This window comes from Euwallacea similis, chromosome 1 (genome assembly GCF_039881205.1).
Source record: "Euwallacea similis isolate ESF13 chromosome 1, ESF131.1, whole genome shotgun sequence".
NCBI classification, from domain to species: domain Eukaryota; kingdom Metazoa; phylum Arthropoda; class Insecta; order Coleoptera; family Curculionidae; genus Euwallacea; species Euwallacea similis.
The window spans coordinates 354,440-382,007 of record NC_089609.1 but is presented as its reverse complement, the minus strand read 5'-3'; the positions used below and the strand labels follow the sequence as shown (position 1 = coordinate 382,007).

Genomic DNA, 27,568 nt, shown 5'->3' with positions numbered 1-27,568 from the left:
CATCCACGGATGCATCCCCTGAATTTTTGACATACTATTATGAAATACCCTGTATCCACCGCAATTGTGAATTCCCTATAACCCTCATATAAATACACAGTTCTGCTTATCAAAAATTTATTATTTCCATTTAAAATAAGGCGATTTTATAAATATTTGATATACTTATAATATACTATGAGGCATCTTTCCCGTTCATGCATACCTAAGAGCTACTGGAATCCATATATCTAACAGATAATTGGGAGAAATCCTCATAAGAGAATCTAAACTGACTTAGAAGAAGCACGTTTACTAGATGCCTATTAGACATATGGCCGTATTCCAAAGCCTTGGCAATATTCCCTTTTCGGCCTTCAAAACTACCTCGATATTCTACATAAAACCATACAGGTTTTTACGGTATCTTCAGTAACGAGTTTAACACGTTCTGAAGAGCATATTCCACTTTCTATATATGTTTAGTAAATCCTATAATATTTAAGAACTAAAACGTTCTTAAAGGGATATTCTATGTTGTAATGCACATTTTTGTTTCTATCGGCAGGAGGATCTTTTAAATTTTGCATTTCTCGATTATCGCGTTCATTCCTACCCGAAAAATAGTGGTTATTATGCTGTGTTTAGGATTATTATGATTTTCGGTGCCCGGCCGACATTTTACTGAAGCACGAAAATCTTTAGAGCCAGGCACACAATAAAGCTTATTAAAGTATACAGAAGCACCTTACAATATGTATTAATGATTCGCACGAATTGCTACATTATTATCAACTAAGTGTACAAATACAAAAATGGTTATAAAAATATCACAGAAATTAAACACCTAAAGCTTAAACAAAAGTAAAAATAATTTCTTAACTTCCGAAAGGCAGTGACAAGCCCGAAATTCAGCAATTTCAATCATCATCAACTTCCACAAACTCATCAGTCTTCGTATATTTTAGTTCTACTCAAGAAAAAGATATGTTCACATCGGCTTAAAAGTAAAAAAGTATGGCTGTAAAGGACTCCTGGGCGCCTTTCAGTATTCTCTCTATCACATATCAAATTCATAACAAATAAATCAACTTGAGCGTGCAAAACAATATTATGAAAATATTCGTCCCTATTAATCCTGAGGATGCTCTGCTGTCCGCCGTAACGTAGGGCAGTTTCTGGTTCAGGTGGTTGTGTTCATAGTCCTGTTTGCACCCCATCCAAACAGGCGCTGAGGCTTTTTGCTCGTAGTGCTCCACCCGCATGTGAATGTCATCGAACTTCCAGAAGCCTTTGCCTTTGAAAAAGTACGTCTTGCCTATCGCCAAGAAGACTTTGATGATTAGAATTCTAAGGAATTAAGTATATATTACCGTCCTTCCATTGAAACACTGCGTCTATGTTTGATCCAATGCCTTTCCACATGTAGTCAATGCTCCTAGGGTAGTCTTTTTCCACTTCTTGTTCCTCATCATCGAATCTGCAAGTAAACATAAACTGATAGAATCTACTGCAGGAAAAGATCTATACGGACTCACCGATAATAGTCAGATCCGGTGAAGAAATACGTCTTCCCATTAAACCCCCAAATCATGGCCCCATCGATTTTTCTCACTGAACTGGGCAACCCCAGATCTAATAGGGATTTGGGATATCCGGGCACCAAACTCACTCCAGAAAACAAGTAATATTTATCTTCTACGAAGAAGACTATGTTGCCATCTGCTCTCTCGAAGACTGCGTCCACATGGGTGAGATTCTTGGGAAAACCGCGAAAGAGTCTGGTGATTTCAGCTGGATAGCCAGTGGTGACTACGCCATTGTCACCAATACGCCAGAAGTACTGTAAAGAGAAGGATGATAAATGCATAAATAATAAGGGCACAGTCTCAAACAATCTTCGATGGGAGAGAAATTTTTATACATTTGCTACGTTCTTGAACCTTTACGATACCAGGAGGGCTAATTATTACCTTATCTTTAAATACAAAAAGTTCCCTCCTTATCACAGCCACTGCATCATAGCTCGTATCACAGGTGTCCGGAGGACTATCCCTTCCTCTCGGATACTCCTTGGGATACCTTGAAGTGGGCCTCTCAGTTGTGGTTCGATGGGTTTGATGGTGGGTCCTCCTTTGCACAGTTTTGGTAGGTTTGATGGTGGCAGGATGGACCGACGATGTGTGATGAAATTTATGGTGCGGGCACCTGTCGGTGGGATGCGGTTTGTGGTAGTGTGGCTTCTTCGCTGATGGATTATACGGCTTGTGGGGAATTTTGTCAGGTCTAAAGATGAGTTGAAAGATATTGATTGTAAACAACTGGGACGGAAGATTCCTTGTTAAATGTGTTGCATCGTTTTGAGCATAATGAATTACATTTGTATTTGTTTGATTTATCGCCAATAAAATAAAATGCATTAATAACCAGAGAAATAGCACTACTAACTACGTAGCCCTATTTTCAGCACTGTCAAATGGCAGATAACACTGATTTTAGCTAGCTCAAAATCTGGCATTGTTGAAGATTATGCAATTTTCTCGCAAGTATCTTACTTTTCATAGGGATATCTAGGGCTGTAAGGAACTTTCCAACCGCGTTTCCACGTAGGATTAACCGTGGTGGTGGTGGTGGTTGTGGTGGTACTCGTGGTGGTGCTAGTCGATGGTACTGCTGCAGGGTAATAGGATGGTATACGTTCCCATCGTTTCTCTTCTCGGAAACCATACAAATACTGGATTGCAAGTTTATCGTCTTCGGGCAATTCGTACTCAAAACCGTCCTTCATTTCCGAGTACCAGGGGTACATGAGGGCTCCCTCTACATTGGAATGCGAGAGCCCTAAGGAATGCCCCACTTCGTGTGCTGCCACGTTGAACAGATTGGTACCTGGAAAAACATCGGTTGAACTACGGGACTATAAATGATTATTCCAAGGAATAGTCCAACATTTAATGTTGGAAGGGAAATGAGTGATGCAATATACCGATGAGGGAAACCAGGACACTGATGGGTAAAAGTCCGGAGCTGCACATGTTATGAAATTCCAATTTGCCCAGGTCCGTAAAGGGTCTTTAAAATCCAGTTTCGTCCACCTGAATTTAATTAAAAAGCGAATTTACGGATTTCCTATGTGTAGTAACGTTAGCGTTGACTTGGGCATTACTGAAGTTCGCGGTAAAACGAAGTTAGCAGAAACAAGGAACTGAAGTTGCTTTGACGCGACTATCGAGAATTGCTGATGTTGTAAGTTTGCGAATGCTGAATATAAATAGTTCGGTTAATTTTAACGTTTACCTTGCTCACTATCCCCGGACGTCGTCCAATTCTCATCGGCATCAAAGTGGACGTCCACGGGGGATCTAACTCCGGTGGGGAAAAAGGCATGGGCAAGGATAACCCCCTTTCCGTCAAAGGGGAAGTTGTCTCCATGGTCTTTCCTGAAACATAATGAAATATGGAGAAACCCGGCGAGCTTGTCCTCCGCCACACTACAATAACTTTTACTGGCCAATCTAGTCGTTTCGTCGTTCCTTAGAATCAAAGAGGTATCGATTCAATAAGACTCCATCGACGAAACGGCCTTCGCGACAGATTGGCTTATTGAGCAAATTAAAAAGTTAAACCCCCATAAGACCCATGAGACTTTGAGTGCTCCATCACTTCCGGAATTTTGATTCTTTAAAATATTCCGCGCGTCTCCAGCACGGATATACATCCCCTCGGCCGCCGGATGTAATACCCGGGCCCCAAAGAGCGAAAACTGCATAGACTCCCAATAACATGACTAAGCGACCGACAAATCCTCTCCAGATAAAACGACAATCGCACAAATCCTTGAATTTGTCGTCGAGATACGAAACAGCCCGGAAGTGCCCCCTTGTGATCTCCGGTTGAAGATTATCTCCCTCGCAGATTGACTCCCCTAGATTAATCATACTCACCTATAGAAGTAAATGAGTATATCGGCCCTATCGCTGTCCACCTCCCGGAAGGTTAGCTTCGAGTGCTTGGACCAAACGGCGAGGGCTTTGGAAATGACGAACCGCACTGCATAGGGGTCGAGATCCGGGGCCAAGGTCTTTGTCCTTAAGCTGAAAAACCACATTACAAATAGTGAATACAATATTCGACTTAATTAAGCAGGAAAGACAAACATCCATCCATACGTTCGGGCTTCAATCTCCGAAAGCTTCCTCGATTTAATTTACAATGTATAGGGGCATAGTTGTCAATTACATTTCTGACGCTGTACCCGAGTTAATTTAACTTTCAGTTAAATGATCTTGTGATATGAATTTAGTTTAATATTTGGATCTATTAAGAGAGAGACTGGCGTCACGAGCCACTTTTAAATTTGCCTGTACCACGCATTTGCTCTCCATCGAAACGCTCGAGTACGCTAATTGCTCCTTAGCGATTTATCACAAAGTTCTTGCAGCTGTTGACCCACTCGATCGCTCACTCAAGGAGGTTGTGATGGATTGAACTACACATCACACCCAGGTTGAGTGAGTCATCGAGTAGGCCTCCACCAATTTTCGGGATGACAATTGATAATCTCGGCATCAATCTGAGTTGAAGCGACGTCGCTCCCAGTTTAAGACGGCCAGCTTCAAGCCAGCTTGATCCGCTCCAAGTTGTCAAGTTCAGTCGCAACTTTCTCTACAATCTATTTTTTAAGCGACAGTTTTCCCGAAGTTTCTCTCTCTTCGCTAACGGCGCCAAAGACAATCAGGAAATAGGAAAATTATTTTATTTGCCTCGCAATTTCCGTCGATTTGCCACCTTCTCTTTATTGACTGTTTGTGTATTCGGCGATTCAAGGAAAATCCGGCTTTTAACAAATCGCCCCCAGGTGAGAGGTGAAATCTAATCAGACACTAATAAAATGGTAAACGAATTGATTTCGATCGGGAAGGCGTTGGGGCGCATTCATCACTCTAGTGTAGTTTTTGATTTAAATGCAGCTATGCTCTCCTTCTCGTTCGTCATAAATGGCACTTTATATGATCCACAATCAATATCAATCTCATGGAATTTGGTGTATTATAGGATCTTACCTCCATTGGAATATGATGAACGTGCAAATGGGGTTGTACAAAAATTCGTCGTTTCGTCATCAAACAAAAGCGACGCGTTCTGTCAGGGAGGCTTTAGAAACAAAACAATAACGCTCCGACTGTCAGTGTTAATGGCGTCTCTGTGTCCTTCTCGTTTTACTCGCGAAAAATGTTGAATTTGGACTGAAAATGTGGGAAAAATTTGAAAAACTTTGTGCGTGCTTGAAGCTTAATTAAATAACAACGTAATGAGCGTTCGTACGGGATTGTGCTTAGTTGAAAACCGGGAAAAATCGTATTTGAAAATTCGGTTTTATTTAAGAATACCGGGAAATCGTGTCAGTTACGTTCGGGTTTCCGAAGTCGTACGACCGCCGCGCAGTTTTGGCTGTTGAGAAGAAGAGTCATAGGCGGAACTAAGATCGGGCAGTGCAGTGCGTGGTGTGTAGAAAGTAAACAGTAATTCATTTATGGATGAATTTCCTGCAAAATTGGCATCGACGTAAAGAAAAAGCCTTATTGCCAGGTAATATTTGAATGATAATTTCACTAATGTTGGAATTGCGCCATGAATTTTTCATAAGCATGTTTAGCCTCCGTGAAATGCTCGGAATGCCACTGTCATGCCATTCACGGTCCGAAGTATTTTGATTAGAAAACGGCCCTTACCTTCATGCCGAAATTAATAAGTTCTAATATACATAATTGGTGAAGGGGAAACAAAAAACGAGGCAATACAAAACTCCTCCCAGGAGAAATAAGTCTTAAATAATTCACTGAGAGTTTCCCGAAATACTACTTTCGAAGAGAGGGTGGCTCAAACTATACCTACTATATCGATTGGTCTAGTTTTCAACATAATGATGCTAAAATAAAAACGGATAAAGAAGGCGTAATTTATTGGCCCGGTGGACCCTCCCTTTGGGGGCCTAATAAACATTTATTAAGCTCACTAAATATGTCATTAAAGTTTTATAGAAAATCGTTACGAGTGCTCGATTGACGGTTGTTAAAACTGCTTAATGTATGTTTTATATGTTTTATCGGAGATATAATGTTTTATTGGTTCAATGCGATTTGTCAACTTTTCCCAGTATCAACAATACGCAACTGATCAATAGAGGTTACACTGAATATAGAATTTAGAGTTATAGATGCAGAACAATTCGTCAATTTCTTCACAAATTTTAATTTGGGTTTTTATATATTTCGGCAAGTGCGATACTCAGTTCAGTTTTGAACTTTTATGTGAAATATTACCATTGAACTGGTTTTTAAATCTGTTCAATTTCAAACGACGGGATTATTAGGAAAATTTAAATTTAAATTATTTTTGGATGGAAATAATATAAAGTTTATTGATATTATCGCCTTTCTGAAAACCCGTGTTATAGTTATCTAAAAGTGTCTGAGTGAAGTTATATTTTCCATATTTATTAAAATAGCTTCAAAAATGGAAAAATCGAATTGCAAAATAATAATCCTTCACCATTTCATTCAGAAAGGATGCTAAATTTTATACTTTATAAAATTAGAAGAAATCATCTGAACAAAATTAAGTTTCCAAAGACGTTATCTTTTCCTCTATTTTTTCAAATCACTACAGTTCTATAAAGTTCCCTGGCTATCTACAAGTTGAGGAGTCTTCGCAAAGAAGGCACCACTCGTGGTGCCCTCAACCGAGCATTAAATGTCGAGTGCTAACATGTTTACTTCGGTTTTTATTCATATCAGGCAAGGTGCAGATCAAATAAAATTCACTACTACACACAGCTTTTTTCTAAAACCGTGTATCTTAAAGATCTTACTAATGCAGCATGCCAAAGCTTGAATTTTTTTAACCAAAAAAAAAACAATAATAAATCTGGATATACTCACACTATCCATGACTCTTCTCGAACACGTACCCAACTGACACAATGAAACACGCTCTTTCAACACACTGGTCGACTAAATTAATTCGGAGCGATTTCTGGATATCTCTCCAGCCAGATGCACTTTCCAGAAGTGTCGGACCGAGACGCGACATTTCTCCTTTATATAAGTTCCGAAGTGTGCGTGCGCAAAGTGGCGAGCCACCCCTTTATCAACTCTAGTTAGTCGGAAGGCGTGTTTTGATAATTCAACGGCACGACTATGATGCTCTTGGATTTTTAATGAGTTTTCGTAGATATATGTATATGGCATTCTATGCACAGAATGGCAAAACTAGATATTTGAGGGAACTATTATTCCTGTAGCATTCTTCTACAAGACTTCCCCCTCTATGTTGGCTTAAGGCAAAAATCTCCCTTTAAACCCTTTAAGGGCGGTGATCTGTGTCGGCACCCACTTCAGATGAAGAGTACTCCGCTCTCTCGGTGACGTCACCGTGCAAACTTAAGGGTCACAAATGAGGGCCCTTAACGCGGCCCTGTCTCGCGGAGGGTTTTCGATTGTCAGTCATAGGGCCATTGTTTCTGCCCCGCGGAATCCGGATCATCTCCGCCATACGCGGATAAAGGAGTTAATGATAGGGCGCCGCTAATTGGTACTGAAAACGAAATGTACCTACTCCCTACACGACAAATCAACCCTCGATTTCCGCGAAACGAAATTCTCCTCTCCACCTGTAAACGAAATTATGGAGAAATTGGCGAATAAAATGCGAAGATTGAACAGTTAACTGCATTAGAGGGGTGCGGCGGGTGGCGGGAGGAGCCTCAATCTTAAATTTTAATGAGAATGGAATTTGAGTGTCAGGTGGAAATTTAATTCGGAGACTCGGAGACTTAACACTTACTTAAGTTGTGTTTAATAAAATAATAAAGCTGTGAAATTACACTTTCTGCTATATCACTTTATTCTTATCTCACTGAAAGTGGCATTTAACACGCTTCTGCATTCCACCCACCGCAACTGATAGATACATCCGGTTTAAGAGTAATACTAAACACTCACCAGATTTGTAATCAAATTGATTTATTTACAAGTAAAAAACAAGCATGGAAGCTCCTTAGAAAATCATACATAATGCTGCGGCAATCACATTCCTTTACCGATGATTACAAAACTTGTAAACAGAAAAGAAACAACCGCAGATGACGTAATTCGTCTAAATAGGCCTTAATTACACTAATGACCGATTCATTTTTCAAGCCACATATGCGATTGGTGGCTTTGTTTTATTTGCTTCCAATCATCTTGGTTTAAGTGCTTTTGACTTGGACGCACTCTTTAGCCATGCAGTTTTGCAATCGAGGGATTTAAGCGTCAACCCAGTCCCCGATGCGTATTTTCTTCCTTTTTTGAAAACTCAAACCGGCCCTTTGTCCTACATATTTGTGTTGTTTACGCCGGAATCCGATCCTCTAGGGATGACATTTTGACCTTTACAGGTTCTGCTTGATATTTTCAAATGCTAATGTGTCGGCATGGCTACAAAATTGAGGATATTTGAGGTCGGTAAAAGTTCGACGACGGGTGCAGAAAACATTTGCTCAATAAGAAAGAAACACGTATAAGTGATGGACTCTACATCACCGCATAGACTATGATGCAAATTTTTGGTGTCTAAAGAACCAATTTCTAACCCAGATTATCAATAAATTAGATGATAACGCTCGGCTGTCACAGTTAGGTGTGCGGCAAAGTACCGCTTTCCGTAATTGTTAGGTAAAAAAATACATTATTTGTGACTGAAACGATTACTTAGTGAATTTAGTAAATCAAAATCTTTGTACTACAAAGGGAAAAAAGTATTTTTAGGTTAATTTCCAGAAACTTTAACTAACTTACGATTCCTGCTCCAAAACAGACCTTTCTAATAATTCTTTCTTAACGGATAATTTCAAAGTTTTCTACTTGAACTATACCCATAGGAGTTCCCTACGAGCTATACACACAAGAGAAACATGTTCAAACGTATCGATAAAACCATCAAAATTGTAAAACATCATAACTGGCATACACCCACGAAACCTGACACTCGCAATCTCTACATGATCCCTCGGGATCACACGAGTGTACTGCGGTTTTGTAAGTGATAGAAACTTACCATCACACCACGTATTGGCGTGATGGAAGTTAGTCGATAATTGTATAAGAATTATGAATTATAGCTATACAGAGGAGAATTTAAGATTTTTCTATCGTGAGTGGGTGTAAATGAAAAACGAGAATTGCGTGTGTGACTCCTAAAAATAGAATTTGTAATGAGGTATATGATGGGTCGAGCAAGTGCTCTAAAATGTATGAGCAATTTTCCTTCCGGGAACACCTGATAGGTATTGGGCAAGCAGAAAGAAAATCTAAAATCCCCATTTCGTTTACATACAACCCGACTCTCTCCAGATTGTTAATTGATGTCACGTCGAAAAATATAATATCGTTTCCTGATGGGCACTTCACGTCTATCATAGGCACTCTTAACATATTTTCCATGACATATTCCCCTTACCGAGACGTGTGGATTTGACGCGTATCCAGAGGTGTGGTTTAATTGGAATGCCCACTCCATTTTAACTGGACAATTAAGTATTAATTAGCAATATTTTCAGTAAGCGGGTTGGTGACGCAAATGTCAAATCCAGGTTAATAAAATTACATTTATTCACACAAATCAAAATCGTGTATATTTAATCGAAAATTTCACTCCTTCGCATAGAGACAATTACTGCGGATCTAAAATCAATTAATTTTTACCAAATCTCGCATTGAGACTCAGTGGACCTTGGAGCACCTTCGAAAAGGCGCGTTTTTCTAATTAAAATTTTCCCGCATTTTCGTCACAATCGAATCTGCAAATCCGCGACTAAACGGGACTTGTGAGAAATGGGGGGCCAAGTCAACTGAAAAATTAGATCAATTATTCAAATTTAATTGCGTTATGGGTACCTCTCTAATGAAAATTTATATACGTAAGTACATAATATGCACATGATCGATTTATGTACATTTACTAAGAGCCAAATTAGATGAGCGATGTCTCAAAGACACACCACACCCTTTCAACAAATTGCAAAAATGTTGCGGCTTGTCTCAGATTGATGCTAAAAGTGGGACTTATCGACGAGGCACTTTGAATCACCCACAGGCACTTACCAGCGACTTACCATAGACGCTTCTGCAATATGGCGATTATTAAATTACGGAAGGCTGGAAATTTCACCCGAGGGATAGTCAAATTTAGGGGCTTTACATTCAAAAACCAGGTTAGAAGCATCACAGCATTATATTGAAAATTACAAACATATACGAAGTAATGTATAAATAAAAATAGTTTCTCGCATTTAACCACAAAAGTTTCGTTTCAAAAGTGTTGAACACATTAATTCTTATATTACTCGAAAACTGATAAAGATGGTCATAAGACAGTATACAAAAGGAGTTTTCACATTGCTCCAACAAAGCAAACAAATGTCTGAGACAAATCTAGTGAACATGTAACGTTTTTCGGGTTTCTTGACAATATGGTGAAAGAACGTGTCTGTTCCAAACACACAACCTTTCATATATTTTATATACATGTATATGTATGGAGAATTACGTATTCCGTTATTGATTACATTTGTCTGGTTCATATTTACCGTTATGGCTGAAAATGTGATCAACAGATATCTCCAATAATTCAAGATTTCTTCCTGACATTTTGCTTATATTCAAAAAAGTAAATCATATATCTAAATTTTGTGAATACTATAATGGCATAAAAGAATACCTACCTACCTAGTTTTAAGAAAGGGCACCTGCTCAATAATAAATCAAAGGATCTCGATTAATCAAATAATCGTTAGTCATACACCTTTATTATTAGGAATTATTGTAAATGGACGTTTTAAATGAATCATAAGATCAGACACCTTATTACGTGTTCCATCATTTCTAGCACTTAAAGCACTTTCCAATCTCCTCTATAACGCTTTGAAGTCCCCTTATACATTAATTATATATAAGTACACTTGATGCTAATTTGGCACTAAATTTGTTACTACTGATTTCAAAAAATAACATGATTATATCAACTAATTAATAATTCTTTTCTAATTTATCGATACCTACCTACTAAGTTTCAATCGTATATTGAATTATTTGGACCATCATGAGGATTTTCCTTAAAATGCCAGTACAATACCTTAACATACAATTTTGTTTTTGACACGAAAAAATTCAATATCGAATCATGATGTAACATGAAGGGCCAATAAGGGAGAGGGCTGGTCGTTCACCTGCCTCTGGACAATGAAAATTTTATTTGCCTATTAACTGGCTAGTTTTCTACGTGGAACACAAATACCCAGTGAACGTATGAAACGGATCGTTCATTATTGATGACCAAAGGAAAACGAAAAACGAACTTCGGCTGTTTTCCCGATTTGACATTCGAACGAGGAAAATAATTAAATTTCTTTACAGGATGGAATAACGAAGGGTTTACATGGTGTAATAAAGTTAAAGTTTATGTTGGTGCATGGTTTCAAGCGCCGAAAAGGTAATAAAAAGCTTTAAGATCACATTTTCAGTCAGCTAATCAGTACCCTTATTATGAGTATGAATTGAGCTTTTTGTTTTTGTTACGTGAATGCAACTTTTGACGTTACAAAGTTCATTCAAAGGCCCATATGGCAAACGAGCGTACATGGCTTTCAACTGATGTATACATCGCAAATCATTGGCATTTCGTCCGTTTAAGGCACTGTTAAACTAAATACATAGTTGATATAAGTACTTTAATTTTTATGAAATTAATGTTATTGACAGTTTCAGAGATATTCAAATATTTAGATATATTTAGAAAATGATCAATTTTTTTTTATGACGCTTAACTAGACGGTTCAATATAAATATTAAAGAATTTAATGGGTGTTCCATTAAAAACAAATTTCCAGAAAATTAATTATAATATTTGAAATATTTTCTATAAAAAATGAATATTCTGTATATAATTTACAAAGTTTCTTTGCACAAACGTCGTTTAATACCGTTCTAGCCGCATTCACTTTCAGAGCCCGGGTAGCTCAGTCGGTAGAGCATTGGACTTTTAATCCAAGGGTCCAGGGTTCAAGTCCCTGCTCGGGCGAAACTTTTTTTTTATTTCAACTTTTTGTAATTTTCGTTTTTTTATAGTTTTCTTTTATTTAAATTTTTAATTTCAGCAAGGGCCGTAGGAAAAGGTATTTTATGAACGCTTTAAAAATAATTTATCTTTCCAAAACTTACCTCCAAGTTAAGTCAGTATGTGGCCATTTCATTCCGTGAATGGCGTATCTTTTCCGTCGTCCGGATGTAAGACCGATTTCTTTATCAGGCAATCCGCATCTGGAAATAAAAATAATAACTTCTTTACTTAAACGGCAAGACATTTTTTTATTTTATTTTGCCGGAACATTTGGATAATAAAATATATGCGTAACTATAAACACCGATCAAAAAAAATCTTACACCCAATCGTGCTAACTGTTTATAGTTTAACGTCCTGGAAAATTTAAACATAATCCTCACCTCGGCGTCCTCATCAACTTCGCAGTCTTCTCGTCCAATTTTCCAGTAACAGGAATTCCGGCGAAAGCCTGCATTTCTTTGATCGCACCCCGTATCGATTCTTCAGTCCTCATTGCAAAGACACCATCTGCCGACTGACGCATGTACCCGAAACTCGTCAGATAGTTTTGCTGAAGAGAAAACACAGAAACCTGTAATGGCGGCACACAATACATAAAAGCTTATAAAACCAAATTTATTACCAATTTGGAATAAATTCTAGATTATCTTGGCAATAAAGAGGTAGGAGTATGTTAGTAATCAATAATAAACAGTTTTTATTAGCAAATATTAAAAATGTATGTGTTTATTTAAAAGCATGCCAATTGAATAATTTTCCTTCGCCATCGCATCAAGAATAAAACCTTTGCAATATGTTTATACTTCGTTTTTTTTTTTATTATTATTACTTTGATACTCCTCTAATTTGCCATATGATGAATGCACATTTATGCAATTAAACTGATTATCCTGTCAGTGACTTGGGCCAATTAAGTGTGAAAAAAACAAGAAAAAAAGACGAGGAACTTAATTACGGCACTGTCAAGACAAAGCTACTGTTAACGATTAAAACAATAACAGAGCACTAACGGCACGATGACAGTAGCTGTCGCATTTTAGAGCCTTTTGTTTCATCTCAGCCAACGGACTTCTATTTTTAGAAAACCTATTGTTGCTTCAGGAACTTCCATTATTCTGGGTTCATAATCATGTCATCGAATATGTACATTTGTCGAATAAACAAATCTAGAATTCGAAAGTATTTTTCGTGCTTTCTTGAAACGCAGTTGTCGATCGTTGCAGCCCTTTTATCTCAACTTGACTACGTCCAGATTTATCCTATACAAAGTGGCCATTTCTAGTCGACATAAGACCCTATTTACGCTAATTGCCGCGAAAGAAGCAAAGTGAATAAACGCATATAATGTCAGCCTACTTGAGCACCATTTAAGTTGAGACATTGAACTTTCTGAAAGAGGTGTTATGCTCTCCATTAATACGGATGGCACGTTATACTTTTCAAGTCATTTATTTACTTAAAAAATTCAGTGGAAGGCAGATAAAAAAATAAACAGTAAATATAAGACATAAATCGAGCGTTGTTTGACTTCCCTGCATAATGTTTACATTCAGTAAAAAATGTGGGTCAATTTTAAAGTTATCCAGACGGTCTATCCATCGCCCGAAAACAGACAATTTACATAGAGACAGTTTTAAATAGCTGCACAGACTCAAAAGAGAAGGGTGATGCGTTATTGCAAAACCGAAATAGATTCCCTAAGTAAATATATCTGGAAAGGTTGTTTATACGATATACCTGTCTGGAACAGCCCGTCTGGAGAAAGAGATTTAAAGGGTCAAATAGAGCAAAACTGCATCCTGAAAGGCAATAGCGATTTCGGTTTATTTCTGCTCCTGTTTGGAACAGGCGGGGGCTTGACCGACAAGGAAATTGCAACGACCCCGTTTATTCGTATACCAGATAGAAATGAGGCTACGTAATCAAAAGATCTCATCCAGAATTGCGCATTGAAAAATTTAATGGTTCTAAACTCAGCTTGTAAAATTAACTTGCATAACCCAAACATAAGATTTTTTCTCTTTTTGATCGAAAGTCGTTGCCCGCCGCAAATCTGGCACTGAAAACTGACACTAATGACGATTCATCTGCAGCATGATTCCCATAAATACACACATCGGTTTTTCAAATAAAGCGATTATGACATCTGCAATTTAAACTGTTTAAACCGTCATCGTTGATGGCTTTTGGGGTATTGTCTGGTATTTGGTGGTCAACGATTAACAGCTCAAATAAGTAGAGATCTGCCTATTAAATCAGCGAACACTATCGTGAGGAGATCCATATATGTAGATTGGTGCTGATGGATTTGAGTTTTTGATAGAATAAAAACTCATAAATTTCTATCAATTTGTAGTCATAATTAAGTCGTGCTGATGGTTCCAATTGATTATGATGTGAATTTGTTATGAAACAGATAGACTTGTATGCTCGAATTACTTTAAAACCGATAAAAATAGCTACAAGAAAGCATATTAAAGGATTCATAGACACAATAGTTTATGGTTGGGGCTATACCAAACTGGGCCGCACAACCCGGTAATTTACTGGACAAATTGATGAACAAGCATGTGACCTTCATATTTTGTCCACTAAAGTTACATAAAATTGCCTGGTAATTTGTAAGCCTCATATTCGGTCACATTTTTAGTATTTTTGATTGCATGACTGGTGCAAAATGTCAAATCATACACCTCAAGTATCGTGTTTCAACCCTGATGGTGATTCATACCATGACTTTCAGACAAGGCACGGTGTGGTGGAACCGTATTTTAGCTTCCCAACTTTAATTACCGAATTTATTCACTTTATTAAGTTAAATGATTTCGGCGAAGTGATATAAATCGGACGAGTTACACGCGAACCAATGTCGAGGGTCAAAAGACATTTTATGAGCTTGTCAAAGATTGAGGGGCCCTCGTAAATTAAATGGAAAAACAGGATTCTTAATCAGGAAACACTTATTTGCTGCCCTTGAAGGCCCCACGCATTGACAGGGAATACTAAAACTTATTCATTATCTTTTATGGTGAAACAATAAACCTGAAACATCTGGGATAGGAAAACAGGAAACTGAAATACCGGGTACTGTTGCAAGGATTTATGAGAGGGTACTTCATAACTGGGTTATAAAGTAGAACTGTATTTATGTGCATGTAGTAACTTCATTAACCATAAAGAAAAAAATTGCGTTGGAGGAATAATATGAATGTTAAGGTGCACCCGAGACAAACTGGCCGAAACCCAAAGAAGTAAAGAGTTTGCAGTTAGGTGGAAGCCATCCTTGTCAGTCAATACGTCGCTTATTTATGGCTGGAGGGCTATTTACGTCTTGTTTGAGATAATTTTATCAATGAACCGCAGACAGGTAGGTCGTCATTAAATAAAACAGTGGGTAGTTTCAATTTTACGCCAAGTATTTAGTACCTTCTTGACAAGATGGTGAATCACGAAGTCACATACATATTTAAGAAAATCATGCCCAACGCCGTCTATCAAACGCAAGTTGTATTAAATATCTCGAATATCTAATTAATGTGATAATTAAGCCCTAATAAAACCTTTTTATCACTTGAATCGGACAGTATAATTATTAATTACCCACAACATACAATATTCGCATTAAAACAGGTGTGAACATAATTTATTTTCATCGTAGGTGCGGAGGAACTAATAAATAAAAATAAACATACATAAGCTTGATGTCTTTAGTGCACACTGTGTGGTCGTCCCTATAATGAGTTTATCAAAACCCATGAATGTACTCGTCTATATTTAGCCCTCTTGTACGTATCTCAAAGACAATCTCCAGTGTCCACACTAAAGAATAGACTCCACGATGAAAATATGCATACAATGTACAATGCGTGGCTTCCTCTTGCATTCAATGAGGTAGACGAACTACTCAATCCACAAAAATAAATAATGGACTTCAAGGAAGGTAATTTCGGTAATTATGCGTGTTGATTTAAGAGGTTAAAGCCGACATCCAAAAAGGATTAAAACCATTTTGGAAACGTGATGTCGTCGCAGTATTTCACCGCGAAGATGCTTTTTAAATATAGCTCCTGCTGCGATGATTTATTTAGCTACATATGGATAAGATATTTTTGAAGAAACTCGTATGTGCATAGTTTCCAACCTGTCGTGCCATTTTCGCATTATCAGGCCATTGCCATCAAATGCAGGGAGATTTATCACTTTTGTAATTACGTCCACATCCTGCCTGGAGCTCTTATGTCTTGTCATTATGCAATTTTCCAAAGCTGTAGGAAAAACAAAAGTTAATGTGTAGGCTGTGACGGGAGTTTGCCCCTGGCTGAATATCAATAACGTATGCTTATTTGTGATAATTAACACCCGAAATAGGGTCGATACTACTGCAGTTTTAGGGGATAATCAACCACGAAGAGAGGCAGACATGTACTAAGCCCTGAGAAGCGTGTCTGATGGTTTAGTGGTCAATTGTCCATGAATTAATAGAGAATAAGTATGGGACAGGATGAATGAAAATTTAACTTTCTTATGCTTTAGCACTGAGCAGCACAAGACGGCACAATTCATCCACAAACCCAGAGTTATCGTAGCAGAAGATAATTCACAGTTGTATTGCGAAAATTGTTGAAAAAAACGGGCGGACAATATTTTCTATTGTAGGTATTTACGCTGACGTCAAAATGATGTAAAATAGCAGCTGCCTGCTATACAGTATCGCTTAGCATACGTCACGCTGACATCAGCGTCCCTATAGGAAATACTGCGTTCAAAGTTTAAAAGTTTTTTCATTCCATAGACGTGTTTAACAGCTCAAATTTAAACCGATTTCAATTGATAAGCAAACAGGAATTAAATGCACAGGTGATCTTCTTCGATGGCCTTCGGAAGTCATGAAAATTCATTGCAATTTATTAGATTTCTTAATCTAGTTTTAATCCGGCCTAAGCTCCCACTTTAAGAGCGACTTCAAAAGTGCACGAAGCAGGTTAAGCCAACCGAAAATAAGCAAAACGATCCGGAGAAGGCGTGCAAATGCAGTCGTTTGAATATTTAAACAAGTCGTCGGGATAATATTAGAAATCGGACTGCCGGAAATACTCGGCAGACCCACGAAATTCCCTGGAATTATTATACCGCGGGTTCTCGGCTCGCAGGCACATTTGCGATTTGTACTAATCCGTTACGGTTTCATGCTTCAAGGCAGGACTGAGTCACCATTTTTGACCCAAAGCTTCTTCCACTACATAATGTTACTTCACATTCAAAAAACGTGTTGCAGCGTGGGAACTAAACATTTGCCAGCAAAATCCATATCAATTAACCCACTTTCCTTATAACAGATCTGTATCGTGATATTTACTTGTCGCCCTTATCGGGCGAAGTCCCACTTCAATAACAGACCAAAACCCCTCTTAATGGTTGCTTATACCACCATTAAACAATATTATAACCAAGTCGATTTTTAATGGCAACCCACTCGGTCTGTCCGACCGTCTGCAAGTGGTGTTTTACCACATTTAAGGCGTTGACTAACTGTGCCCTGCTGTCTAGTCCTCTCGTCAATAAATTTATGAGGTGTGTTATGGGTCAGTGGCCCTGTAATAATATACCCATTATGATATAAACCAGTGTTGCAGAACAATAGACTTTTGAATTGAAAAAAATAAACGAAGGGCTCTGTATATGAGTCACAGAAGATGGCTTCATAGACCTCTCCGACCTTTTTTTGGGTTCGATTAGTACAAAACAAAGACCCTAGACACGTGAATCACAACCCACTTAATGAAGATTCAGATGTTAAAATGCGCAATGCGTCAGCCACTACCGTTTTCAATGGTTCATCCGGTCGAATACGTGTGGACAACACATTTTCCCCGTCTCCGAGAGTGATTTGATCGTTGCGAAGCACTGGAAGAAATGACCAGGCACAGTTCTTAATAATTGTCTGATTCAAATGTATTTTACTACACCTGGACCTAAATTCCATAGCCCTACTTTTGGTAAATATCTTACCACATTTCTAGGATTTTGAGCTCCAGAAAGTCCAAATGCGCAAATACTTCTCTTGCTGTTTGTTTTAACACCAGTAAGCTTCGATAAATTCAAGTCTGGGCTGCTCTTAAAGTGACTTAAGAAAAAAAGTACAGTAAAGCTTCGATAAATTCATGTCACCGCTGCTCTTAAAGCGCCTCTTAAAGTGACTTAAGTCTGAAAAGTTTGTCTAAAGATTGTTTTTGGTAGATTTCTCCAGGGTCAACTTCCTACAGCTATCTTTATTAGTTTTCGAGTTATGTTCTACATGCTTTCGTGAAGGCATGTAGAACATATTTTTGAAAATCGTTATCGTTAAATTTGGGACGAGAAAACTCTGTTTTTTCATATGGGGTTAATTTACTGATTTCCAATATTTTAGTAATTGAGTTTTCATAAGGCAGCGATTTCATGAATTTAAGTTTACTAAAATCAAATACTCGACTACTTTAAACTAATCTTCAACTTTAAAAGCGTATTCTCGAACGAAGTGTGTTCACTAGTTCCATTCGCGCTGACGTCAAAGTGACGCAAAATAACAATTACCATATACCCGCACTTATGGGGCACTAATATCGTCAACATGCCATAATGACGGCATACTGATGCGACTGCGTTCCCGATTTGTTTTAAGTTCTCCCGCTGCAATATTTTGTAGACATTTGCAATCGCAATTAAATATTTAATTATTGATGAACGAATTTGAATGAAATTTTCTGTGTCAAATTCCAATGACCCTAAAGGCAAATACATGTATGTATATCGATGTTCTGGAAACATTGTCAGTCTACGGAGATTATCTTGCAGACAAATTTCCCAAAAGTTCGACACAAAGGTTCCCTTTGCGTTAATGAGATTTACGTTGGATTTAAACTGTGAACTAACAGCGTAAGATATTTCAAGAAAGCACGTTGGGTACAAAAATGACTTGCATTTATGATCAAAACGCTATGGGGGAACCGTTCCAGAAAGAGCAAGACCTTTTTAGGAAGGTCAGCAAAAAGCCGACCTAACGGACCATTTCCAAATAAGTGATGCTGGTTTCAATATAAAACTTACATTTGTATTTATGATTATGCAACGGCAATGCACATGAATCGAGCCGCAACGCGAACAGAAGAGATGGTTATCTGATGGTTTGGCGCTGATGCTGGATAGCTAATTCATACATATTTAAATTGTCTGAACCTATGGGTTAAGAGGAGCAATGACCAGCTACTTTGTGGAAGCAAAAAGTCCGTGTTTAAGCTTGTTTTCCCAACTAATTTGAAGCTCAACTGTTAAAGAGCGAAAGATAATGTGGAAGGCAGTAAAATCGCGTTTACCCAATAAAGACTCGGTAATTGAATTCATGGACGCTGGACGGCCTTTTAAGGTGCTGAAAAACCGCGTTATTTATTATAGAGATAGGTATCCCGCTTAATTGTTCTTCACTAAGAAGTAGAGGCGCACAAGGGCTTTGTTGCCGGCAAGTTGATTAAACTTTCCAATTTTACAACAGCAACAACAATAAGTGAACTAATACAATTTAAGCAAATTTTATAGGCTTCATTTGGCACATCGATCAATGCGGCCTTTGTTAATCGGAGGGCAAGTGCACTTTTATCATTATAATACGTGCTCGTGCTAATGCACTCATAAAGCACTGGTTAGATATGGCAACAGTACGCATAAAACACGACAAGGCCACCAATGTGCATTGTATACATTGTTGCTCGTATATTTTTGGCAAAAAGGAAAGGTCATTGATAAATGTGGCTTTGATATTATCTATGGATTTTATAGCTATAAATTCGAGTCGAAATCGGATCAACAGAGTTTCGGCGAACGTGACATTCACTGCACGCAGTTCGTGAACGAAAAATGTTTATTATCTTTGGAATAAGTGGTCGATTAGAAACAGCAATTCGTGTGTACGTTTATATTCATTAAAAAAACTACTACTTGTTTACGTAAGTCTGTTAAAGACATACGGAGCCATAGACTGTCACCTACTCTAACGCGTTCAACTACGATCTCACATTACATGGAAATTCCAGGGAAAAGTTTTATTGACGTTTAACGATGATACGCGTATTCTTATTACTGAACTGTGGCTTACTTATGCCTATTAGTGTTCTGGGTTCCCCGCCAACATCAGCACCTCTAAGAAAATTCATTACCACCTATCTCTATCACGGCACAATTCCTGTTAAGACAGTCATAATTCCAGAATTTTCTGGAATTACCAACACGTCAATAAACTCACTGAAAGTTTCCAAACCAGAGAGAAATTCCTCTAGATTTAATAAAGCAATGGCATAGCGGGATAATTTTTTAGGCGAAGTTGATTTAGTATGAGGTGGTAGAACGTTCGGTCAATTAACTATACTTTGCTTGCGTTGTAGTGTTTGACCGGAAGTCCGCCCCTCTCTCCTTCGCCTATGGAGATTCCCCTATTCTCACAGTGGTTGCAATTGCTCCCACAACTTCTTTGCTTCAGCTGCTCCTCTCTTGTTCCCGCACACCTCTCTCGGCAATGCAAGTAAAACATCACCATTTTTTGCCTCTCTTATAACGTTTATCATCGTTTTCGTCTGGCTCTGTCATCTCCTGGTCTATTGTACCAAATACCACTTCCTCCTGCTTTTCGTTTTTTGTATTAGCCGGTGAGGTACTGGACAATTTTACATCGGACAATTGTCATCTTACCCTAGCGAAACAGCTTGATAACGTGACATGTTGCACCTACGTCATCGTTACTGCAGTAGTAAAATTTCTGACGTAACAGTGTGCTCAATTCTTATGCAATCTGAAGGGAAGTAGTGGTTTAAACTTCATCGTTAAACTAGGCCGACTATTGCTGTTATCTCGAAAAATTCTCGATAACCTCGTCTAAATATTCGTCAGTTTGTTGACACACCGTCAATGTAACTCTGTCTCCTTCTACCACTGATACGCGCATTCAAAGGCAACAATAATTCCTTCATTTGTAGCTCTGTGCAGTAAATAGTTATTATTTGTTATTCAGCATTCAAGGCGAGGTATTTGTCATGTAAAAAAATGTGTTGTTTTGTGTGTGTGGAAATTTCCAGAAAAACTACAAGATTTCCCTGGATTTTCAAATATAATTTAGGGTTTAGCGTTAATTAGGTCTTGGTAGATGGCCCCTCAAAGATTACTCGATCCCAATAACGACTTTATTATTGTTATTTCCCGTCTACGTAGTCGAATTGACGAGCGATCATTAAATGGATGACAGGCAGCGCATCCTGCTTAAGGCGCTTATGAGGTGAACGGTCGAAGGCGTCGAAAAGGTCGCGCAAATACTCATTCGAGATGAATGAATAATTGGAAAATTGATTTGGTCAATTTGGGTTACCAGTCGGTGCCGTGCTAACATATTTTTGCATCTACCCGCAATCAGCTGTGGAAAATTGTTGCTTGGAAATCTCACGCAGATGTGGACTCATTGGGAAATGTTAAGGCTGATGAGGAGTCTTACCGTCAAAAGTTTGCTCCTTTTAATGCATTGTTGCTCATACATTTAGTCGAAGCTTAAGAGATATTATAAAATGTGGCAATCTCGAGGACGCGTTGACAGTCAACGTCACGTATATTGAAGGATGAAACATAAGAGCATTTCGGTGTTACCATTTAATGGAGAGGATAAATTTTAGAGATTTGTTTTTGTTTAAAAATCATTAGAGACGGTGGCGGATGTGCGGGTAATGCAAAAACGAAATCGAGTAACAGATTAGAATTTATGTCACCGTGAAGAAACCAGCTTGACTGTTTTTATCTCTTAGGCCTTTCCGCTGACTACTCGTGATTTCCGGAATAAAGGCGTTTACCGCAGGAAAACAGCCGGAAAGACTTGGGACGCTCTGTATACTATATCATGAGCCTACCAGTTCTGAGGACCCAATTATCGTCCTTATCCATCCTATTATTAGCTTTTAACTACTCAAGTCAAAGGTGAAAACCTTATTTGTTCAGTTGGCTACTAAAACTTCCTGTCTGATATAGCCCCAGAAATCTATTGATTATGCAACTGGTGGTACCACCATACAATTAAACAATCGCTTTTCTAACCTCTTGAATTTGCGGAATTAATTGACGCACTTTCTTTGAATGCACCAAGTTATGATGCAGCAATGACGCTATTGCATAGGAAAAAAAAACGATTCCTTCGAGCCGGATTTGAACCAGCGACCTATGGATATCAACGTGCAACGGCACCACTACAGTCCACCGCTCTACCAACTGAGCTATCGAAGGCTGATTGACTCGAATTGAAAGTGTGTTAAAAAGCGGTACTTCTTATCTGAATTGGGGCCACCTAGTGCGAAACCCACACCACTTCACTTTTACTCCAATCTCGGTGCGGCACCACTCGAATTCAATGCATAGCACAAGCACCTACTACCGTTTTCGGCTTTAGTGTTTCTTAGAAGCGAATTGTTATGCAAGAAGATTCTTTGTTTAAGTGGTCGACCCAGATCTGCTTGTAGGTGGGAATGAATAAACAAAAACTTGTGGATTGGCACCATCGGAAGATAGAGCCCAAGGCTTTGATAATAATAGAAATTATCCGACACGAAACAAGGACAGATGCAATTTTTAGCTCGGCTAGTTGGTCATTTAATCCGATTGAGTGGCGCCACGATAGGATGGTGACACACGAAGACAAAAAAAACGTGTAAAAAGATGGTTCGCTTCAGTGCGGATAAATTAGGCACTGAAATTGGAATTATGTTGTGGGAACTTGTGAAAGTCTATGTGAAGAAGAAAGATCTAAGAAGGGATTTGCAAATTTGCATTGTTTTACGGTGGGGCTGGCAGTGGGAGCCTCCAGTAGACCTCTCTTGAAAACGCGTTTTTCAAATCTTATCCTCACGATATCGCACTCGGATTTTCCAACCAGAAGACCAATTCCAGTAGCCCCTCCGCCCATGGTTTCTCCTTCAAGGCGAATTCTGGCAGCGTGTTCAATTGTCCCAATAAAATTTATATGCTGCTCTGACATGGTACCGAACAAAAAGGCGTTTGAAAAAATTCCGTTCTTTGTCAGTTGCACTCGGAATGGTACTTAAATGCCCATCGCAAAAATTGTGCTGTACGCGGTAATACCATTGAATTGCCCACATCCAAATAAGCGGGATTTATGTCTTTTTGTGGAAACCAGTTTAAATGACTCAAAAAAAGCTCTCGTGACTTGCAAAATATCGCTTCTTCTCTGCAATTCACTGAGGGAGCACTGCGAAGATCGATTTTTCTAAGACAGGAAGTTATTCACCAAACCATGATGAGGCATCTTGGTCTTGTTCCGTTTTTCTTCGATTACTCATTGGACCGTGCAAATTTATGAATGAACGGCACGTTTGCTAATTGCGGCTTCCTAGTAGGTAATTAATAAAGTCATTTCATTGAGCAATGGCGATTGCTTTTTGGCTATCTGCATGTTAATTGGGTCGCGCAAACGTGATATCCTTTCTCATACGAGTACTATGTCCATAATAGTTTAGTTGCGAAACTGCGAAAATGAGACAAGTTTGAGTCACTCTCACATCTTTTTTCGTAACAATTTAAAGGTCACTGCTAAGTTTATTGCGCTCCTTTAAATTACTCATTACATTCTTTGTAGTGACAAAATAAACCCAGAGGAAAAATCTATTCCGCCTCTGTGACAAAGGTTATTGTACATCGGCGAGCCATAATGGTTACCATTAGTCCTAATGCATGGTAAATTATTTCTTTGAGTTGGCAGACAATGTCTGTCATGTTCCAGAGATATTTATTTACCGTCGTTGTGTGTCTAGTTATTGTTTGTCACTTCGCAATATGTAGACAATCGATATAGAGGCTGGCGCCATTGCGTGCAGTACAAACACGGTCTTATTTATTCACTAAGGCACCGCTGTTACGTGATGCTAATAAAATGACCAATAAAAACTAATAAGAAGTTCAGTTTCTGTTTAGATGCGACGGAAATCAAGTGCACTGAAATGACATTCAAATTAGCGCAATCTGGGAAGATTACAGCATCCCTACGCTGGTAGGTACACACACACACATAGTCCTTCATGATAATCTCAATCTTCACTATTTCGTATGGAACACTACATATTATGGTGAATTAGCTAGTCGTCCTTCTTTACACCTACTGCTTTTTCACGGTAAAAAGGACTCTAATTCAAGGCGACGAAATCAGAGGAAGTGACGTCACTCTCATCCCTTACGTCTTATATGCGCCGATTGCGCCGCCGCATGACGCATCTTTCACGACAAAATGACGTCACAGAGCCCCAATTCAACTGTTTGCCACATCCAGTCCTTACAGATTACGGTGACTTTGGGCATAATGCCATGTAAGTCCATAGCAATGTCGATTTTTTGGACCACATAACCCCGGATCGGCCCCACAGCCTGTAAAATAGGGTTTTGCCTAGTTACCGAATTTTAAAAGGCTGTGACGGCCTCAGTGCACGAGACACAGGGATAGAGCTGGTCCCAGACCCCTTCGAAGAACTACCGCCTGTGATGATAGCTTTACCGTCTGCCAAAGGCTGCAAAATTGTCATATTGCTGCTGCAGAAATCAGAAATATAAGCGAACGAGCCGTTAGACGGAGATTCAAAGAAGTTTCCAATAGCAGACCTGCAACAGGCCCAGAACTTCTAAGGCAACATCGTGCAGCGCCACTATTCAACGGAAAAGTATTTAAGGAATTGTTCCGTGTAGTGGGTAGGTCAATAATATCCTATAACATACCATCTTATACAGGGTGTCCCATGGAAAAAGGTCGAGTTTTTTTGTTAAAGACAATTATGTCAAAAACTTTCACTATCGCCCTGGATCACATTGCTCCAGCAAGAGCGAAACCGGTCCATTTTGACACTTACGGCAAATTAGCCTTGAGACGCCCTGTACGTGCAGTAATGCTGATCTAAACCTCGTATAAAACCTTAAACGACAGTTCCACTTATTATTTCGCACAAACCTGTAAAATGAAATTTGTGGCAAGGTTGCAATTATTTAAATCGTCCCTGATACAATAATTATTTACGCTACCGAACTAACAATAGTAGGTGCCTCACCAAGGCATTATTCAGTAGTTTTTAAAGCAAATGTTTCCTTACCAAATGCCCGTCCAAAGCCTCCCTCTTAAAAATCCGACTCTCGTTTCGTGCTTGACTGTCGCATCGGCTGATGAGCAACAAGAACAAAATTAACAAAACAACATCGAAACAACCCTTAAAAACAACGGAACAACGCCACCCCCGAGACATTTTACGGTCCATTGTTGTTGCGCCTTTTGTTTTTCGCGACAGTGTTTTGTTTGAACAAAGGAACAACGAAGCGCGCGAGGGTTCCTCAAATGCATCTAGTCACCCGCGAAGAGTGCGATTTTTATTACTTTCCTGCAGCTCGCTTAGTAATGAGGTGTTTTCCCAATGGGGTAAGCCGTAAAACTGCAAACCGCATCTGACACTACGTAGTGGTACTTCCGGCGCGTGCTTTTCTCTTCAACTTGACAGCGACGTTTTGATGCATTGTTGACGGGCCACTCATCAGGCGATAACTCCCATTTGTTTGGATTTTGCCAGTGGACACGGTGGACAGGCAGTGTTTTGTTTCCAGGGCATATTAGTTAGCGGACGGGCAAGACGGCGGAAAAACAAGCGAACGGCGCGCGTTGCCTGCAAGGCTGGACACGCTCGAAACAACTGAAAATGAAACCGAGTGTGCATTGGGCTTCAGGAGCGTTGTTCAGCTGTTTTCAAGAGTGTATTTTGTTCGCGGAGAGTATAACCCTCGGCGGAGGCGTCGGCGGCCGTCTCGACGCCGGTTATCAGCTGATGCGACGCGTGGGGAGAATTTTAATGAATGGGAATTTGAGTCTCGTGGGGTTGGTTTCCGCATTAAACCGGTGAAAGAAAATCGCTTTAATTCATTTGTACAGGGCAATGGGTTCTATTAAGAAATTCATTTTGCCATTCAGGGTGGTTAAGAACGACAGGAAAATACAAACGTTTGTGGTTTGTATTTTATTTGTATGTGGTTTCTCTTTGCCTGCTGTATTTCCCTACGGCAATGCAAAGGTGTTATGCATAATCGACGATTTAGGACTCGATGGAGTAAACATGACTGTGAAAGTAATACTACGTCCGCTTCTTCTAAATCGTTGGTATTAATAATGACGATTGTTTGTGGCGACACCTCTAAACGCATAAGTAAACTTAAAGTGTTCCAATCGCCGATAGATGGCACGTCAATCTACGCACAACTATGCAGCATTAATATCATATTGAGAGTTTTCGCATTCGTAGGTGTATTTTTTTTCAATTTTTTTGAGGCATCCTGTATCTTTTTCTCGACATCTGTAATGTTAAATTTGAAATTTTCAAGCACCGTCACCTATGTCGTACATTTTTGTTGGAATCCAGGTAATATCATAAAAATTATGTACCATTGCTTAAGCTCTATCCATACACCATCATAATAATATACATATATGCCTCACCTTAGCACTCGCACAAGTTATCGACTGTTATTTTAAGACAAAATAAAAACTCTTTAAGTTTATTACCCACTTTACATATACAAAACAAACCAATTAATTGCTTTAACCGTTTCGAGATTTCCTATAAAATGCAAAGCAACAAATTGAGCGATAAATTAATTTATTGGCACATTCCAGCCATAAGGAAGTGGTCAGTAGAACCTCATAGAACAGTTTTTTAAACGAGTAACAAAAACCTGAATTTACTAACAAATATAATGGGTGGCATTTGCGTGTGAAGGTGCTACTATAATATGGTACCATCACTGTGAGGCAAACCTCGATGGATAATGATAATGGGCATTGTCAGTTTTCTGCAATGAAATGAATTGGCAGTGCTACCAGTTTCTTGTTATCGGAATTTCATGTCACTGACCACTTAATTCGAAACAAAGCTGATTTTTATCTCGTTTGTTTCTCATCCCATGTCACCGTACGTCAAGGTACCGTCTACTGAACCCGCTTTTTTTATCTCTCGGTGTAGAGTTTCTGCATATTGCGAAGATCTTGCGTGCGGCGTGAATTGTGGGGTACGCCACCCAATGGGACAGATGAAGAAAATGAAAGTACCATGACCTTAATTTGCACCGCATAAGGCGGTAATTGCATAAAACAAGTCTTGTTAAAAATCTCCGGTTAACACGCATTTATTACACGCGGTTTTATCCTATTTACTTAGATAAAAAGGATTATTTATGGAGGGTGTGTCGTGGTGTTATGAAAGTTCAACAGACCTTTTCACGTTGACCCTGCAGCGAGTTTTTGTTAAACTCCAAAAATAAACTTTAACGATGGAAAATGGCTGCTTATTTCCTCCATGTAACGGTCCTTCGATACTTAAAGCTGCAATAAAAC

At 38.9% G+C, this 27,568-nt stretch overlaps 1 protein-coding gene and 2 non-coding genes across 3 annotated transcripts; 1 reads left to right on the top strand and 2 right to left on the bottom strand.

The window, feature by feature from the left end:
* Positions 1 to 100: 100 nt before the first annotated feature.
* LOC136413756 (matrix metalloproteinase-2-like) lies at positions 101 to 25,899 on the bottom strand. Its single transcript, XM_066397461.1, has 10 exons — positions 25,290 to 25,899; positions 12,522 to 12,691; positions 12,240 to 12,338; positions 3,924 to 4,073; positions 3,277 to 3,419; positions 2,535 to 2,868; positions 1,953 to 2,265; positions 1,518 to 1,822; positions 1,353 to 1,459; positions 101 to 1,297 (listed from the first exon to the last, which is right to left on the bottom strand). The coding sequence occupies exons 1-10, from the start codon at positions 25,449 to 25,451 to the stop codon at positions 1,053 to 1,055; spliced, it is 2,028 nt and encodes a 675-aa protein (XP_066253558.1). The 5' UTR covers positions 25,452 to 25,899; the 3' UTR covers positions 101 to 1,052.
* On the top strand, positions 12,027 to 12,099 carry TRNAK-UUU (transfer RNA lysine (anticodon UUU)). Its single transcript has one exon. It is a non-coding gene; the product is annotated as a tRNA-Lys (tRNA).
* Positions 22,336 to 22,428, bottom strand: TRNAY-GUA (transfer RNA tyrosine (anticodon GUA)). Its single transcript has 2 exons — positions 22,392 to 22,428; positions 22,336 to 22,371 (listed from the first exon to the last, which is right to left on the bottom strand). It is a non-coding gene; the product is annotated as a tRNA-Tyr (tRNA).
* Positions 25,900 to 27,568: the final 1,669 nt, after the last annotated feature.

What these genes read in the sequence shown, in the direction of transcription:
- LOC136413756 (XM_066397461.1), bottom strand. Translation starts at nt 25,451, where the DNA reads ATGGACCGTAAAATGTCTCGGGGGTGGCGTTGTTCCGTTGTTTTTAAG. An exon ending in CATACTGACTTAACTTGGAG is followed by an intron (nt 4,074 to 12,239) that starts GTAAGTTTTGGA and finishes GTGGTTTTTCAG; the next exon opens with CTTAAGGACAAAGACCTTGG. An exon ending in AGTGTTTCAATGGAAGGACG is followed by an intron (nt 1,298 to 1,352) that starts GTAATATATACT and finishes TCTTGGCGATAG; the next exon opens with GCAAGACGTACTTTTTCAAA.